The sequence below is a fragment of the Mirounga leonina genome, unplaced genomic scaffold (assembly GCF_011800145.1).
Source record: "Mirounga leonina isolate KUSES-001 unplaced genomic scaffold, KU_Mleo_1.0 Mir_94, whole genome shotgun sequence".
NCBI lineage: Eukaryota > Metazoa > Chordata > Mammalia > Carnivora > Phocidae > Mirounga > Mirounga leonina.
Window position 1 is genome coordinate 52,513,962 of NW_023270855.1, and position 19,721 is coordinate 52,533,682.

The 19,721-nt window shown below is 45.1% G+C and overlaps 1 protein-coding gene across 1 annotated transcript in view; it reads left to right on the plus strand.

The window, feature by feature from the left end:
- Positions 1-19,721, plus strand: part of LOC118005611 (mucin-16-like) — a 60,107-nt gene that overhangs the window by 5,595 nt on the left and 34,791 nt on the right. The window contains 11 exon segments of the mRNA XM_034997573.1: positions 2,939-4,987; positions 6,080-6,204; positions 6,299-6,366; positions 8,678-8,850; positions 11,413-11,448; positions 11,676-11,741; positions 12,448-12,578; positions 12,675-12,742; positions 13,719-13,891; positions 16,322-16,357; positions 16,602-16,667. Coding sequence (XP_034853464.1) covers positions 2,939-4,987; positions 6,080-6,204; positions 6,299-6,366; positions 8,678-8,850; positions 11,413-11,448; positions 11,676-11,741; positions 12,448-12,578; positions 12,675-12,742; positions 13,719-13,891; positions 16,322-16,357; positions 16,602-16,667 — 2,991 coding nt within the window.

Consider the following 19,721-nt stretch of genomic DNA (forward strand, 5'->3'; position numbering starts at 1 on the left):
TAGCAGTAACAGCAGTAATGGTAGTAACAGCAGGTAGTAGTAGAAATAGCAGTGGTAGTATTGTGAGCCAGGAGGCACCGGGCTGGGTGCATTTTTATCAGCATTCTGAGATGGCCACTGTACTTACACCTACTTCACAGGTGAAAATATGGAAATCTAGCAAGGTTTGGTAACACATCCAGTTAGTGGAGGAGCCAGAATCTAAGTGCAGGAATACCTTCTTCCAGAGCCCAAGGTCTTTTTTTTTTTTTTTTTTTTTTAAGATTTTGATTATTTATTTGACAGAAAGAGAGAGAGAGAGACAAGAAGGGGGAATGGCAGGCTTCCCGCAGAGCAGGGAGCCCAACATGGGGCTCGATCCTAGGACCCTGGGATCATGACCTGAGCTGAAGGCAGTCGCTAACCGACTGAGCCACCCAGGCACCCCCAGAGCGCAAGCTCTTAAGCACAATGACACATAATCTCTCTCAATCTAGAGGGGACCTGTCTCTGCATACATCCATCTATGTATCCATTCATTCATTCACTCACTCACTTACTCAACAAATATTTGTGGGCACCTACTATTCACCAAGCAGTCTTCTGGCTAGAAATAGCTATTACCAAGCAGGCTGTGAGGAGTGCTATGGCGCAGATTCATTTTTTTTTTAAGATTTTAATTTATTTATTTGTCAGAGAGAGAGAGAGAGAGCACAAGCAGGGGGAGCAGCAGAGGGAGAGAGAGAAGCAGGCTCCTCACTGAGCAAGGAGCCTGATGTGGGACTCAATCCCAGACCCTGGGGATCATGACCTGAGCTGAAGGCAGACGCTTAACAACTGAGCCACCCAGGCATCCCTATGGTGCAGATTCAGACAGTAGGATAAGGAAATATTGAGAAGGGAGAGATGAATTCTGACATGGATTTGTAAAAGTTGATTTGAGTTGGGGTTTCAAGAAGGGCGGAATGTAAGGAATCTGATGAAAGATGGACAAGGCAGACAGAGAAAACAGCTTGAACAAAGGCTTAGGGGCTGGAGCGTACAGACAACATTTGGGAACAGGGAGTGGTTAAGAATTCACGGAGTTACGGCACAAGATGAGAAGGGGAAGGTGCCGGAATGTCAATGACAATCCCTTTTCCCATTCCAGAAGCATTGCAGGCATATCTCAGGCAGAGACATTTCTTTCCCTTTCCTCATGTGGAGAAAAAATAAGCTATTGCCAGTCCAGTAAGCGGTGGATCATTTTGTCCAAACTGTGTGTCCATCCCCCAATTCACAGGACCACCAACAGAGTGGACAGAAAGAGCAGAGATCACAGCTCTGAAGACCACCTCTACAGCAACTTTGACCACTACAGTCTCTACTCCTACTTCCAGAATGCTGACTCTCCTCAGGACATCAAGTAAAACAGCCAGCACAAGCACAAGAGGAATGATCATTACAACCCCAGATGTTACCCCTGATGTTCTAGAGATGACAGCCTCATTGGCCACCAGACCTGGAGCAGAGACCAGCATAGAACTTCCCAGGACAGCCTCATCTGTTTTCAGTAGAGAGTCAGAAACCATACCCTCACTGGTTCCTAGTTCTGGGGCAAAGAACAGTCCAGCTGTTCCAACTCTGACTGTTTCCTTTAGTGAGCCAGAGACCACAACCTCATGGGTCACTTATCTTGCAGAAACCAGTTCAACTGTTTCCAGGGAAACCCTGAATGTTTCCCACAGTGAATCAGATAGCACACCCCCAACAGCTACCGGTTCAGGGGAAGAAGTCAGTTCTGCTGTTCCAACTCTGACTGTCTTCCCTGGTATACCAGAAATGGTGACCTCACTGGTAACTAGTCCTGCGGCAGAGACAAGTATGGTCCTTTCAACTCTGACTGATTCCCAAGATGCACCAGAGACCTCTGCCTCATGGGTCACCCATCCTGGGGCACAGAGCAGTTCATCCATTCCAACTCAAAATGTCTTCCCTGGTAAGCCAGGGTTGGTGACTTCACTGGATGCTAGTTCTGGAGCAGAGACCAGCCCAGCTGATCAAACTCTGACTATATCTCCTGGTGAGCTAGATACAACAGTCTCATTGGTTACCCATTCTGAGGCACAGACCAGTTCAGCCATTCCAACTCCAACTGTCTCCCCTGGTGTAATAGGGGTGAAAATCTCACCAGTCACCAATTCTGGGGCAGAGGCCAGTACAACGTTTACAACTCTGACTGATTCCCCACATGAACCAGAGACAACAGCCTCCCGGGTCACCCATGCTGGAACAGAAGCCATTTCCACTGTTGGAACTTTGACTGTTTCCCCTGGTGAGCCAAATACAACAGCCTCATGGGCTCATTCCACAGAGAACAGCACACCTGTTTCCAGAATAACTCCAACAAATTTTTCCCAAAGTGAATTAGCCACTCCAACAATCACTGTCTCACCTGGTATACCAGCTATGATGACCTCACAGGCCACTAGTTCTGGGACAGATGCCAATACAACCTCTTTGACTCTGACTGAATCCCTGCGTGAATCAGATACAACAGTCTCCTTGGTTACCCGTCCTGCAGAGACCCGCTCAACAGTTCCCCGGACAACCCCCAATGTTTCCCATAGTGAATCAGATACAACAGTCTCCTTGGTTACCCGTCCTGCAGAGACCCGCCCAACAGTTCCCCAGACAACCCCCAATGTTTCCCGTAGTGAATCAGATACAACAGTCTCCTTGGTTACCCATCCTGCAGAGACCCACTCAACAGTTCCCCGGACAACCCCCAATGTTTCCCGTAGTGAATCAGACAGCACACCCTCAACAGCTGCCGGCCTTGAGACAGAAGCCAGTTCAGCTATTCCAACTACACCTGTCTCCCCTGGTGTACCAGATATGGTGACTTCACAGGCCACTAGTTCTGAGACAGATGCCAGTATGGTTATTTCACCTCTGACTCTTTCTCCTGGTGAACCAGCAAACACAGTCTCATGGGTTAATCATTCTGGAGCACAGACCAGTTCTTCCATCCCAACTCCAACTGTCTCCCCTGGTATATTAGGGATAGGGACCTCACTGGTCACTAGTTCTGGGGCAGAGACCAGTGCAAATTTTCTAACTCTTACTGATTCCTCGCATGACTCAGAAATAACAACCTTATGGGTCACCCATTCCACAAAGACCAGCACACCTGTTTCCAGAATAACTCCAAATTTCTCCTATAGTGAATCTGATATCTCACTCTCAACAGCCACCACTCCAGGGGCAGAAAGCAGTTCACCTTCAGCTACAACTATCTTACCTGGTGTGCCAGGATCGGTGACCTTACTGGTTACCAGTTCTGAGGCAGAAACCAATACAACTTTTACAACTCTGACAGATTCACTGCATGAACTGGAGACCACAGCCTCATGGGTCACCCATTCTGAGAAAGAAGCCAGTTCAGCTGTTTCAACTCTGCTTGTTTCCCCTGGGGAGCCAGATACACCAGTCTCATTGGTCACCCATCCTGCAGAGACCAGCCCAACTATTCCCAAGGCAACCCCCAGTTTTTCCCATAGTGAATCAGATACCACACATTCAATAGCTACCAGTTCTGGGGCACAGACAATTTCAGCCATTCCAACTGTGACTGTCTCCCCTGTTGTATCAGGGGTGGAAATCTCACTGGTCACAAGTTCTGGGGCGGAGAGCAGTACAACTCTTACAACTCTCACTGTTTCTCCAGGTCAACTGGAGACCACAGCTTCATGGGTCACCCATTCTGGGACAGAAGCCCGTTCAGCTGTTCCAACTCAGACTGATTCCCCTGGGGAGCTAGATACACCAGTCTCTTTGGTCACCCATCCTGCAGAGACCAGCCCAACAGTTCCCCGGACAACCCCCAATGTTTCCCCCAGTGAATCACCCTCAATGACCACCAGCTGTGGGGCAGAAACCAGTTCAGCTATTCCAACTCAGACTGATTCCCCACATAAGCCAGATATAGCAGTCTCATTGGTCACCCCTTCTGCAGAGACCAGCCCAACTGTCCCCACAACACCTCCAGTTTTTTCCAAAAGTGTACCAGACACCAAACACTCAATAGGCACCAGTCTTGGGGCAGAAGCCAGTTCAGCTGTTCCAACTCCAACTATCTCCCCTGGTGTACCGGATATGGTGACCTCCCAGGTCCCTAGTTCTGAGACAGATACCAATATGACTATTCCAAGTCTAACTCTTTCTCCTGGTGAACCAGCAACCACAGCCTTATTGGTCACCCAGTCCAGTGCAAAGACAAGCACAAATTTTCCTAGTTCAACTGCTTTTCCTCATTTACCACCAGAGACCGTAGCCTCACCACCATCCATCCGACCTGAGTTGGAGATTAGTGAAGCTCTTCCAACTCAGACTGTTTTCCTCAGTCCAGAAGAAATAACATCCTTCACCACACCTGCAACTGAGACCAGCGGAGTTGATCTAGGTCCAACTATCTCATTTGGCGTTCCTGCAGAAACAGCCTCACTCTCCACCCATCTTGGCACAGACATCAGCACAACGATTTCAAGTTCAACTCTTTCCCCCATTTTATTGGCGACCACAGGCTTACTGGCCACCAGCCCTGCATCAGATGCCAGGACAGGTATCCCAACTTTGACTGCTGGTGATCTTGGACCTGTCAGTACCCCTGCAACCACTGGTGAGCCTTACACCTTAACTTCCTGGGGCACAGAACCCTCACCACCTGTGACCTCAGTTGGACTCCCTGAATTGTCCAAGACTGTGATGGGGAACACTGTGACCTTGATAGCATCAGAGACCCCAACACCACCTAAAACCAGTCACAGAGAAGGACTGAGTTCAACAACTGTCCTGAAAACCACAACTCTTGAGACCACTAATTTAGCTGTTACAGGTTCAGGCCCCATCATAGTAGAGACCACAACCACCTTCAATACATCAGCAGGAAGTCCCTTTGTCCCTGAGACCTCACCTGGGATGTCCACCTTGACCTCTCTGAGTGTGGCTTCAGAAACAAGTAAGAATGGCTTTTTTTACTGTGGTAAAAATGTATATATACTATAAAATTAGCCATTCTAAATGTACAATTCAGTGGCATTAATTACATTCACAATGTTGTATAAATGTTATCCTATCTTTCTCCAAAACTTTTTATCACCCCAAACAGGATCTGTGTACCCATTAGACGTTAGCTTTCCTTCCCCACTCACCTCAGCCCCTGGTAATTCTAATCCACTTCTGTCTTCAATTTGCCTATTTTAGATACCTCATGTATGTGGAATCACATAGTGTATTTGTGTGTGTGTGTGTGTGTCTTATTTCACTGAGTGCAATGTCTACATGTCATAGTGTGTATCAGAACTTCATTCCTGTTTATGGATGACTGACATTCCATTGTGTGGATGGACCACATTTTATCTGTCTGCTCATCTGTTGATGGACACTCAGGCTGTTTCCATCTTTTGGCTACTGTGGATAATGCTACTATGAATGTGGGTGTACATGTATCTGTTTGAGTCCCTGTTTCCAATTCTTTGGGGTACATACCTAGAGAAAGAATTGCTGTTAGGTGATATACTAGTTCGTTAGGGCAACAGTAATGAAGTACCAAATACTGGGTGCCTTGAACAATAGAAATTTATCAGTTCTAGAGGCTGGAGGGGACCCTGGGAGAATGCGTAGAACATGAACTTTGGAGTCATCCTCTCTGCAGGGGGCAGTAAGGGAGCTGGGGTATCTATCCATCAACTCCCATCAATCATTGCTAGTGGGGTGCTCCCTGGGCCTGTTCATTTCTCCAAGATGAAGAGATGCAGGTGCTACTATGTGCTGAAATGGTAAGAGCCAAGGGGAAGTGGGAGTAGGGTGACTAACTCATCCCAGTTTTCCCAAGACTGTCTCACTTTTCCAACTGGACATCTGCATCCCAGGAACTCACACAGTCCTGGGAAAGCTGGGATGGTTGGTCACCCTATGTGGGAGGATCTTGAATAGCAGGCCAGTCTAGGCCAAACCCCAGCTCAGCGCTGGAGTTAAGGTGTGTCCTTGGAGCCTTCCCTCCCACCCCCAGCCCAGGCCTGACTCAGGACTGGGCTCATTTACTCTTCTACCACCACAGCTGCAGTTCCTTTCTTGATGACTTTTACTGTCAACTTCACCATCACCAACCTGCACTACACAGAGGACATGGAAAACTCGAGCTCTGAGATATTCAATGCCACTGAGAGAAACCTGCAGCACCTGGTGAGAGCCCCCTGCCAATGCTCATCTTGTCCCAAGCCTGCCACACCCCAAAGTCTTGACCCCTCCAGCTCATCACCCTCTCATTTGTTCCCAGCTCGGGACTCTGTTCAAAAACAGCAGCATTGGTTCCCTCTATGCTGGCTGCAGGCTGACCTTGCTCAGGTAAGGCTTCTTCCAAAGCACCTATAGAACCCCAATTCTCTCCCTTCTTGGTCTCCCACATCCCAGTCAACCACAGCCTTGGGTCTTTGCCAAGAGGAAGCATATCATAATGGATCCAAAGTGTCTGGGTTTGAACCCTTGCTCTCCCATTTGCTAGCTCTGTGATCTTGGACAAGTTACATAACCTCTCTGTTCTTCAATCACATTATCTACAAAGTAGTGATAATACTAGTACCTTACTAATAGGGTTATTAATCACTAATCACAATGCCTGGCCCATTGTGAACACTCGATGGGATCTCATAGTATTAGCCAGTGTAGTATCTTTGCCAATTGTGTCCCCAGAATCCCTGACACTCTCCCTGCCCCAGCTCATATCTACCCTACTGGGGACAAACTCTGAACACTGCAATTCTGCAGTATATTCCTTGAAAAGAGATAGGGACCTTCCCAGAGGATGTTACATAGAACCAAAGGGGAAAACAAACAAAATGCTGAATACTGGCAGGATATATTGCAATTTAAAAACTCACAAATAGACCTGAACTCTACAGAAATGGCCTATTTTCTCCTCTCTGCTATGCCCATTTGGTGTCCTCTGAGGTCAGTGGGCTCAGAACCCTTTCCTTACATTTCACGACTCTATGACCTCTCTTTGGGGTCCTGCATCCAGCCAATGCAGGTCATCCCACCAGAGAGGTGGGTCCTCTACGCACATGGCTTCACGAGAAGAGGTTCCTGGAGTGTTGTAGACCAAAACCGTCCTAAATGAGCTCCACCCACCACACTTGCCCCCATCTCCCCATGAGATGGGGGGAATCAATAAGATAATATTGACCATATGATATGCCACCCAAAAATCTAAGTGATGTACATGTTTTCATTCATTTCATCTTTACAACAACATGATTATTATCCCACACTGTAGAAGAGAACACTGGGCTCAGAGTAGTCAAGTACCTTGAGAGGAGCTGGGATTTGAACCCAAAGTTTCTAGTTTTTGAGTCCCTCCTTTTAACCATGATACAGTGGTGTTCAAGGTCACTGGGCTCAACATGTTACTTGCATCCTTAAAAGTACTCAGAACTCCAATGAGCCTTTGGACTTGAGGGTTATATCTGCCCGTATTTATTGAATTAGAAATTAAAACAAATGTTATAAATATGTATTCATTAATTTATTAAAAGTAATAAATCTATTACATGTTAACACAAATAATATAATTTTTATGAACAATAGCAGTATTTCCTCTCCCTCCCCCCAAAAAAAATCATAACAAAAAGAGAGCCATTGTTTACATTTTTGCAGATATTTTTAATGTCTGGTTTAGGAGAAGACAGTAGGATATCTGCTTCTGCATTTAATCTTTTACAGTATTTCATGTTGTGGCCTCTGGAAAACATTTCACAGTATACTCCTAAGAGAATAAAAGTTAAAATAATGAAAATAATCATACTTGGTGAACTCTTTGTAAGAGTTTATGACTACCAGGAGTCCCTGGACCATACTTTGGGCAATGCTTGGTCCATTGTGAACACTCTTTGAATAGTGTGGATAATAGCAAGAATTCCCAGGCAGGGGAGAGAGGGGATCTTTCTTCCTGTAAATCCCCTGCTCTGGGTGAATCACTGTAGGTTCAGCTGAAATTCAGGACAAGAGTATTTTTGAACCACATTGCCCCTTATCACCTCTTAATTCATTTTCTCTGTTTTTCTCCAAACTTGGTTACCTGCTCCAAAGGTGCTCCCATGGAGTTGACCGTAGCCTTGGGATTCACCAACATGAAACAAAGTCTTCCCTTCAGGCTCCATGATGGTGTTGCACAATGTCACAACCAGCCATAGGGGTGACTCACTCACCCCCTCCAAGGTCTTCAGTCCTTTGCTGTTCCCTTCCACATGCTGCCTGGGCTCAGAATTCTCATTTCCTCCCTAGGAGCTCCACACCCCCAATCTTACAGCCCAAGCAGGACTCAGCTACTGGAGGGGATGCCATCTGTACTTACCTTCTTGAATGGATAGGGACTGTACTGGGCACTGGTAGTTGAAACAATGAGCATGAACCAATTAATAAAAAGATTGGGGAGCAAAAGAAGAAAATTAGGTGCAGAGTAGCCCTGGAGAACACTTAAGGTGGGATGGTCTGGATCCCCATATCAGACAGAAAAAGATGTGTTTGAGACAGCAGATGAAGCCCTAAGAAGACTGCTAACATAAACACCAGGGGGTACAATTGAAGGAAGGAGTCGTCAGGAGTGGTCAGCTTTCAAGTGTCTCTGCACATCCCTATTCCCGTGTCCCTCCTTCCCCAGGGCTGAAAAGGATGGAACAAGCACCAGAATGGACGTGGTCTGCACCTACCGCCCAGATCCCACAGGCTTCAGGCTGGACAGAGAGTGGCTATACTGGGAGCTAAGCCAGCAGACCCATGGTGTCACTCAGCTGGGCCCTTACACCCTGGACAGGGACAGTCTCTGTGTCAATGGTGAGTACTTCAATTGCTGTTGGGGTCTCCTCCTGAGCCCCAGATGGGGTCTCCTTGCAGTGCAATTTCTCAGTACCTGTGTTCATAGTTCTGGGCCAACCTAGAATTTCCATAGGGAAATTCTCTTCTGTCAGAATACCTACAGAGCAGCCTGCCTGCCTGCCTCCCTTCCCTTTCTTCTTCTTCTTTCTTCTTCTTTCTTCTTTCTTCTTCCTTCTCCTTCTCCTTCCCCTCCTCCTCCTCCTCCTTCTTCTTCTTCTTCCTTCTCCTTCTCCTCCTTCTCCTCCTCCTCCTTCCTTCCTCTTCTTCCTTCTCCTTCTCCTCCTCCTCCTTCCTTCCTTCCTTTCTTTCTTTCTCTCTAGTAAAAGTAATATTTATTTTGTACATTGTCATTTTAAATATTAGAAACTTTGAGAATGAAAGGGGTTTTGGGGAGGAAATTCTTAGGAATCTTCTTATCACATTGTTTATAATACAGCCATGCCTTTTTCTATGCCAGGGTGAATTGTCCTATTACTTTTTAAGTTTCAATCAGATTCTAGCATTTTACCCTATATGCTTTCAATATGGTAAACTATCTCTGAAAATTTCATTAATGTGAAGTTTTGTTTGCTGATGTCACTTCCTTTGGCTATCCTCACCTTTTTTGTTACTCTCCTCGTGAATGCTGATAAGTTTGTCTTCACTATATTCCTCTGGTTGCACAAATGGAGTCTCTCAAATATCAGCAGTGTGAATATTCCATGGTCAGTTAATTTGTCTCTAAGTCCTACTATTATTTATTTTTATTTTATTTAAGTTTTTGTTTTAATTCCAGTTGGTTAACAGTGTTCTGTTAGTCTCAGGTATACAGTATAGTGAGTGATTCAACACTTTCATACAACACCTAATGCTCACAGAACAACTTCCAAAGTCTGGAAATAAAGGCTCCCTGCATAGTCTTCTTCACTGCAGTGACCTTTCACAGAAACCCAACTGGAGCATGAAGCTATCAGGGAAGGAAGAGGATAAAGCAAGCCCACAGTGACAGTTGGCGTTCACTCCTCCCCAACAGGCAACGAGTTCCCAAGGTGGTGACTGATCTGCTTCTTTCTCTTTGTTATGATAGCCTGTGGCCTTTTGCTCATCCTCTAGGGGCCAGCCAGACTACACCCCACCTGAGAATCAAACAACAAAGCTGTTAGCATTGTTTTTTAGCAATAAATCCCTCCTCAACAATGCCCTTAAAAACAAAACCCACAGTCACACCTATACTAAAGGCTAATGTTTATTGAGGGATGCCTGTGATCCAGAACGTTGTGTGTATTATGTTTTACAAATCCTGTCCAACACTCTGTGACATGTTATGTATATTTTACAGAGGAACAAGCAAGGTTCAAGGAAGGAAATCTACTTTCCCAAAATCAGACAGCTAATATAAGTGGTAGCATCAGAACTCAAACCCTAAATTAGCTCTCAGGCCCCCAAGAGGCCCCCTAACGACTAGGCTACACTGCAGACGAACTCAGCTAGAACAAGCCTCAAATATCAGGATGGGAAGGCATATCAAGGAGCGCCTAATACAACAGTTTAAACCAATGCTCAATTAATTATGTCTCCACTGTATTGCCTTTGACATTGTCTTTCTATCTGGATTAAAACCTGTATTATATTTCAATAGTCCTTAAGAATTAAAGCTGTAGCTGGCAGTGTAGGTTTGGGTGGTTTACAGGTCTTTCTATAAGACCTGGTCCTGGTTTTTTGCTCATCCTGTGGCCCTGGGCAAGCCATGCAACCTCTCTAGGCTTCAGTGTCTATTTTTAGAATGGAATTTTTAAAAACGTCATTTAAGATTATTGTAAAGGTCAAATGATATAAAACCTGAATAATCTAAGTAAACCACAGGGCTCTCTCCACTAGGTCCAGTCTCAAAGAGTTTCATTTCAAGAAACCCAGTCAGACCACCAAATATAAAATAGGTCTAAGTTTTACTTCCATTCCCTACAGAGCATCAGAGAAGATCCAATCCGTGATCCAGAACCATACTTATTCAAACCCTCTTTTCCCCAATTCCCTCTTACTCTCCAACTTTATACTCTCTGGTTGACTCCCACCTCTGTCTGCCTGTCTCAGTCTCTCACCCTCATGATCTCAGTTCAACATTACAGAAGTCCAGGAACTATGTCAAAGATCATGCTGTCTCTGAAGAGTAGGATAGCGGGAAAAACTCAGAGACCAAGGAAAGAGTTATATTTAATTGGTGGAGAAAACACAAATAAAGCTGGAAACACTCTCATAAAATTGTTGTTGCTAGTACTCATTTGGTGAGGTTGATATTGTCTCAGGCACCTAGTGAACCCCCATAAGATGAGGGGTATTGATCATCATTGTCTTTGTGGTTGATGATCATGAGGACGACACGACTGCGAGCACCAGAGTACAAGGCAGTTAACTCATAAAGAGTTGATGAGTCTCAGAGAAAGCACTCGAGAAAGTTTGCGTTGTATGTTTCAAGTCATACCCCTCAACCTTTTCTTAGCCTCCTCCCATCAGATTACTCTTCCTCTCTGGCTCTCTCTGCAGGTTATAACTATCAGTACTGGATCCCCACCACCAGCAGTAAGTCACAAGGGCCCAGATGTCCCTGCATCCCTGGGACACTTCCTCCTTATGCCTGCTCCCCGGGGTAGGGGGGAATGTACCCACCACCCCCCAGGTTCTCAGCCCCAGAGCAGCTCCAGACCACCCACTAGAGATACAAACTCCGGTCAACAGCCCTGTCCTCTCACTGCTTCATGATTGGGCCCAACAATTTATATTCACGTTGTATTCTTTCATTCCTTCAGCTCCGCTGACTTCTACATTCTCTCCAGGACTCCCTGCATCTCTGCCTCCCACCCCCAACTCTACAGGTAGGAGTCTAACCTCTGAGTCCCATGAAACTTCAATTCCTGTTCTGGTTGGTGAATCCCTGCATGATCTGGACCCTGCTGCCTTACCCAGCCCCAGCCTGTCCCACTATCTCCCTTGCTCCCTCATCTCTGGCCATACCAGCCTCATTTCTGTTCTTCCAGGGACCAAACATCCTTCCATCCTCAGGGCCCTTCCTCTCACTCCAATGGGAACTCAGCTCTGTTCCTGGTTTCTCTTTGTCCTTCAGATTCAGGTCAGCTGGCTCTTGCTCAGACCTCCTCCTATAAAGTAGCATTTCCCCATATCCCACACGTAGATGGGGCCTAATCTCTATTCTATCTCCATGATCATTTATTTCATGGAAATTACTACTGTTTGGATTTCTTGACTGCTCAAGCATTTGTAGCCCAGGGTCTGAGCACAAAAGGTCTTGGTTCCTCCTCTTCCTACTAAAATGTCAATGACAAGTCAGCCTTTGGACACTCTGGGATAAGAAGATTGAGGTTTCCTTTTGGACACGACACAGCTAACATGGAGGTCCGCTCTCCTCCCTTGGCTGGCTGAGGAGGGAGGAGATCCCAGATGGGATATCTCAGGCTTTACCTACTGGATACTATGGACAGAGAGACAGCACTAGTCCCTTCCCCTGAACATACAGCTCAGGCCTAAGACCGTGATGGGTCTCTCCTCTCTCTTTCCCTCCAGCTGCAGGTGCGGGTCCCGCCCTGGTGCCATTCACCCTCAACTTCACCATCACCAACCTGCTCTGCACCCCAGATATGAGGCGCCCAGGCTCCATGAAATTCAACTCCACTGAGAGGGTCCTGAAGAGCCTGGTAAAAGCCTGACAATGCCTTCCCTGGCCTGCCTTGCCCTTGCCCCACCCACTCACCTCAGCCCCTCCTGCTCACCTCTCTCTCCTTCCTCCCCAGCTTGGTCCCTTATTTAAGAACACTAGTATTGGCCCACTGTACTCTGGTTGCAGATTGACCTTGCTCAGGTGAGACTTCCTTCCCTTACAACGTGAAGGCTTGCACTGTCACAGGCAAGTTCACCTGAAGGTGAGGACCTGAACATAGCAACTAGAAGAATCATAAATGACTGGGGCCTTCCAGGAATTCAGATGGACGGCATGCCCTCTGGCTGAGTGTATCAGAGAGGGCTTCCTGAAAGAGATGGCTATCAAATAAAGGTCTTAAATTACTTGGATAAGCAGAGCCATGGCTCACTAGCCAGAAAGGGCAGGACTGACTCATTAGGCAGACATGAAATGAGGTACCTCAGGCTATCCTCTGTGACAGGTGCTAAGGGCACCGAGGGAATCAGTCATGGGCCCTTCCCTCAAGGTATCCACAGTATAGAGAGGATAGCAGCCATATGGACTTAAAACCATAATAGGAACACGATTAATACAATGATAAAGCACTACACGGAGGCCATAGGAGCCCATAGGATGAACTTTTAGCTCATTGTGAACATTGAGTAGAGACAGTCTAGAGAAGGTGATGCCTGGGCTGAATGAACATTAGCCAGAAGAAACTTTGGCAAAGGTATTTCAAGGGGTGGCATATCCCTCAGATCTGTGGGGAACCATGAAGTTGTAAGTAGAGCCTTGATGTGATGTCATTTATTTTAAGTAGTGCGCTGGTAGATACGGGGATGGGAAAATTTGATATGAGGATGGGACAGGAGGTGGGAAAACCAGTGAGATGTTGAGCTGGACCTGGATGTTGCTTGGATGGGGGGTACCAAGGACAGGGAAGATCCAGGATGCTTCCACATGTTTGGCTCATCCTAGATGAAAAGGTCCCAGAAAAGAATGCACATGAGGAACTAGACAAGACCCAGTAAGAAAAATGTCATCAAACCAAGGCTGGGGCTGGGGCGGGGGCAGCAAGCTGAAGGCAAGAGTTGAACAAGGTATATAACTCTCCCACATCTCAGGATGCCCCTATTCCCATGTCCCACCACCCTAGGACTGAGAAGGGTGGAGCAGCAACTGGAGTGGATGCCATCTGCACCTACCATCCTGACCCCATGGGCCATAGGCTAAACAGAGTAGAACTGTACCAGGAGCTGAATCAGCTGACCCACGGTGTCACCTGGCTGGGAACCTACACCCTGGACAGAGATAGTCTCTACGTTAACGGTGAGTGTCTGTGCTGCAGTTGGGGTCTCCAGTCCCATGCTTCTTTATGCCAGTAGTTCTCAACCAGGATGATTCTGCTCCCAGGAGACATTGACAATGTCTGGAGATATTGATATTGGCTACATACATAGTTGGAGTGTTACTAGTGACATCTAGTGGGTAGAGGCCAGGGGTGCTGCTAAACATCCCACAATACACAATGCAGCCCTCCACCATGAAGAATTACCTAGACCAGGGCGCCTTGGTGGCTCAGTTGGTTAAGCGACTGCCTTCGGCTCAGGTCATGATCCTGGAGTCCCAGGATCGAGTCCCGCATCGGGCTCCCTGCTCAGCGGGGAGTCTCCTTCTCCCTCTGACTCTCTCCCTCTCATGCTCTCTCTCTCTCAAATAAATAAACAAATCTTAAAAAAAAAAAAAAAAAAGAATTACCTAGACCAAATTGTCAATAATGCCGAGTTTGAGAAATGATTATATACAAATTTATAGTTCTGATGCAAACCTAGCATTTCCTTGGGGACTCATTTTTGAATGCTTAACACACCATGGGAGGCTGATTTCCTTTCCCTTGTCACCTCCTGGATGACATCTTTCTTCCTCCTTATTTCCACTGTTTCCCATAGGAGCCTAACTGGAGTGTGCAGACTCTAGGGAAAGAAGTGGGTGATGCAGAACTCTGTGGCTAAGGTTTCTGAATGGGCAGCGGGTGACCATGCCAGCCCTCACCCCATGTCATTCTCTCCATCATGACAACCAATGTTCTAAGTTCCCACAGGCCAGTCAGAGCTACACAGACTTCGTGAGATAACATCACACTTAACACATACTCCATGAGTAATAACTACGGACACAACACTGTTGACAACAATGCCCCTAAAAGCAATGCTAACACTGAGAATAGTAACTGTAATCGTGGCTAATTCTTATCAAAACGTTCCTGTGTGTCAGGAATTGTGATAAAGTCTTCATTTGTATGATCTCATATTAATCTTACCCAAAACCCTGTGAGTTTTTTATAGTCATTTTTACAGAGAAAGCCATCATGCGTTCAGACAGGAAGTCATTTGCTCAAGATAATCCAGCCATCATGCATGACGGAGTCAAGATTCAAACAAACCCAGGACTGAATCTAAACCCCAAGTTCTTAACCACAAGGCAACACCTCAGACCATCCAGATAGAGAAAGCCTCAAATCTCAGGACAGGAAGGGGCATGAATGACCTCTAGCCTAACAGTCTAGCCTGATCCTTGATTAGTTATTTCCCCCTATATCAACTTGGAGATTTCCTTAAAGCAGTGGTTAATAGTTTGAGGGTTGGTGAGTGATAGATCTCTGTTTTATGTGATGCTGAACAAGCTGTAAAACCTCTCTAGGCTTTAATATCCCATTTTCAGAATGGAATAAACATACATACCATGCAAGATTGTCCTGATAGCCAAATGAGAGAGTTCAGGAATAACCCAAGTAAATCGTGGGGCTCCTCTGGGTCCAGTCTTTACTCCCACCCCTCACAGAGCATCCAAGGAGATGACCATGACTCAGAGAAACACTCATGAAAAATTCTCTCTTCCCCAATTCCTCAGACTCCAATTTTTATACCATCCATCTGACCTCCAATTCTCTTCTCATGTTCATTATCCTAGCCCATTTCCAAAGTTTCTCTAATATTCCAAACCACATGTACATTCCCTCTCCTCCATTTTGTTCACTTCCACAGACCAGTCTCTCAACCTGCCACAATTTTGTCACTTCTACATCACACACACACACAAAAAAAAAAAACCCAGAAACTAAGCTAGAAAGATAAAGTCGTACTATCATAAAATTTTGTGAAGGGAGAGAAGCTGAGAGAGCAAGGATGAAGTTATCTTTGTGGATTGAGAGGACATGGATAAGGTTTGGAATACACTTGTTTGTAAATTTGCCCCATTTCCTTGTTGTGTGTTGTTTAGCATTATTTCTGGTGCATAGTATATTCCCAATAAATAGGGACAGCTCTTACTATTGTATTTTTCTTTTGGCAATAGTAACGGTGATGGTGTTCATCATTATTTGCAAAGGACAAGGCACAAAAGGGCACTGAATAAAATGTAGCCATTATTGTTCATTTATAAATCTCAGCAAGTTTGTTAATGAATTTCATCTCTAGGTCTACCATCTAGCCCTTTCTTTTTTTTTTTTTTTTTAAAGATTTTATTTATTTATTTGAGAGAGAGAGAATGAAAGACAGAGAGCATGAGAGGGAGGAGGGTCAGAGGGAGAAGCAGACTCCCTGCTGAGCAGGGAGCCCGATGCGGGACTCGATCCCGGGACTCCAGGATCATGACCTGAGCCGAAGGCAGTCGCTTAACCAACTGAGCCATCCAGGCGCCCGTCATCTAGCCCTTTCTTAACTCTTACCCATTATAACAGTCCTTTACTCCTTTCTGCAGGTTATAACCATCAGTACTGGACACCTACCACCAGCAGTGAGTATTCAAGACTGTGAAATTTCAATGCCCACTGAACCCTTATTCCTCAAAGCACATTCTTCTGGAGAGAAGCTGCCAATTCTCCCTCCCTAAGTGTCCAGCCACAGACTCAGAGGAGTCCCCTACTCACCCAGGGTCTTGCTCTGAGTCCAAACAGAAGCCCAAATTCTAATGAACAGCTTCTGTCCCACATTCCTTCAGGATGAGACTTAATAATTTTTCCCATGTTCTTTTTTCTCAGCTCCAGTGACTTCTACATTCTCTCCAGGATCTTCCACAACTCTGTCCCCCATCCTCAGCTCTACAGGTAGGAGTCTGCTCTCTGGGACCTGTGAAACTTCAACTCCACATGGTCTGGTTGCCATCAACCACCTGGCCTCAGCCTATCCTACTCACTCTCTCCTTTGCTCTCTAAGCTTTGGCCACATCAGACACTTGTCTGTTCCTGTAGGGTCCTAACCTCTGTCTGGCCTTTATACTAGCTCTTCCAGGAGGTCAGCTGCACCTGGCACCTTATTGCCTTTCAAGTCTCAGCTCAACCATCACCTTCCTTGAAAGACCCTCCTAGACCACCTTATAGGAAGTAGCACATCTGAATACACACCTGGCCCACAGGTTTTCTCTATCCACCACCGTGAGTATTGTCTCATGGAATTTACTACTATTGGCTTTATTCAGTCTTTATGTATTTGTCACCTTGAAGCTGAGTAACTAGTCTTCACTCACTTTATATTTATTGATTGGATGAATGTAGCCATCTTGTATATGTCACGTTCGTGAATTTTATTTGAACATCCAGAAAATCATGCAGGATCTCAGTCATGAACTTGGTTCTTCCTCTGTCTCTTCATCTTGCCCAGATGAAGGCTCTTGAATCTCCAGGAACCTGATACAGGGGCTTGATTTATGTCAGGAAACCTGTCTTACTCCAACTCTTAGCATTTATTTTAAAAACTGGGTCTGTGGGTATTTTTCAAGTTTACGCCATGACCCAGGCTGGGCGTTCCTGACCTTTAATGTTGCCATGGGAGTCTGGAGTTGTAGGATACAAGCTGGTGTCCTGTAATTTGAATTCTGCCTTCTGGCATTCTGTGTTTCATGGGTCAAGACACTGCAAACTTTTTACAAGCTTTAGACAGAATGCGCACTCTCCATGTCCTTATAGCTCCACCCTGATCAACTCAACCAATCTGTAACAGACCTAACTCCTACAAGCTTGTAAATATGTGACATGTGCCATAGACCAAGTTTTCCCACGATTGATGACGTCATTTTTCTATAGATGCATTCAAGATTTCTTCTTCATCTTTGGTTTTCAGAAGTTTGAGTATGATGTATCTGAGCATGGTTTTCTTTCAGCTTATACTGTTTGGGATTTTCGAAGCTTCCTAGCTCTGAGAATGTATGTTTTCAAGAAATTTGGGAAAGTTATAGCTATTTCATTTTTTTCCCAGTTATCCAGTACCATTTACTTAGAAAATGTCTTTCTCCATTAAATTGTACAGGCACTCTCATTGAAAATCAATTCATCATAAGTGTGAGGATTCGTTTCTAAACTTTCGGTTATACCCCCTTGATCTACATGTCTATCCTCATCTAGTATCTTACTGTCTTGATTACTGTAGCTTTGTCTGCTGTAATTTTCTTTTTGTATATGTGTTTTTATTTAAATTCCAGTTAGTTAACATACAGTGTTACATTAGTTTCAGGTGTGCAATGTAGGGATTCAACATTTCCATACATCACCTGGTGCTCATCACAACAGCTGGGGAGAGGATGGAGGGGTTTTGAAATCAAGTCTGACTCACTAGTGTGAGTCAGGTAATCATAGCACCCACAGCTCTATACATGGTCTCTTTATTAAAGGTCATGAGTTACGGGGTGGGTGGTGTAGGTTGAGTAGGTGACAGGAAGCCTCCTATAAGAACTGACGTTTGGGGTGCCTGGCTGGCTCAGTCGTTAAGCGTCTGCCTTCGGCTCAGGTCATGATCTCAGGGTCCTGGGATCGAGCCCCGCATCGGGCTCCCTGCTCCACGGGAAGCCTGCTTCTCCCTCTCCTACTCCCCCTGCTTGTGTTCCCTCTCTCGCTGTGTCTCTCTCTGTCAAATAAATAAAATCTTAAAAAAAAAAAAAAAAAAAAAGAACTGACGTTTGACTCCTATTAAAAAAAGAATGTTTCTTCTGTGTTGGATGGGATTGAATTGATTTTTTTTCCTTTTCTTTTCCCCCTAATCCATGAGATGGTTCTAATCCTGTTACTTTTAACCTCTCAAGTGGAGGCTATCAGGGCCCGTCTGGAGCATCACCAGGGCCCAAGACCTCAACCCCTGGCACCTACCCTGCCCCATATCCAGATTCAAGAGCCCCATAACCTGCCTTTTGATCTAACTGCTGCATTAAACAATTTTTATGCATAACATAGAATTTACCATTTTAACCACTGTTAAGTGTACAATTTAGTGGCATTAACTATATTCCCAATGTCATGCCACCAACACCACTGTCCATTCTCAGGACTTCTTCATCATCCCAAACAGAAGCTCTGTTCCCATTGAACACTAACTCCCTATAACCCCTACCCCCAGCCCCTGGTTGCCTCTACTCTACTTTGTTTCCACAAATTTGCCTATTTTAGGTACCCCATGTAAGTGAAACTATACAATATTTGTCCTTTTGTGTTTGGTTTGTTTCACTTACTATAATATTTTCACGGTTCATCTGTAAGGTAGCAGCTGTCAGAGTTTCCCTCATGTTTATGGCTGAATATTATTCCACTGTATGTATATGCCACCTTTTGTTTATCCATTCATCTGATGATGGGCTCGGGTTGTTTCCACCTTTTGGCTATTGTGAATGATGCTGCTGTGAACATTTTGTGTTCAAGGATCTGAGTCCCTGTTTTCAGTTCTTTTAGGTCTATACTTAGCAGCAAAATTGCTAGATCATATGGTAATCCCATATTTAACTTTTTGAGGAACCACCAAACTATTTTCTGTAGCAGCTTCACTAGCATTCCCACCAACAATGCACGAGGATTCCAATTTCTGCACATCTTTGCCGACACTTACTTTTCTTTCTTTCTTTCTTTCTTTCTTTCCTTTCTTTCTTTCTTTCTTTCTTTCTTTCTTTTCTTTCTTTCTTTCTTTCTTTTCTTTCTTTCTTTCTTTTTCTTTCTTTCTTTTCTTTCTTTCTTTCTTTCTTTTCTTTCTTTTCTTTCCTTCTTTCCTTCTTTCTTTTTTCTTTCTTTCTTTCTTTTCTTTCTTTCTTTCTTTCTTTCTTTCTTTCTTTCTTTCTTTCTTTTCTTTCTTTCTTTCTTCCTTTCCTTTCCTTTCCTTTCCTTTCCTTTCCTTTCCTTTCCTTT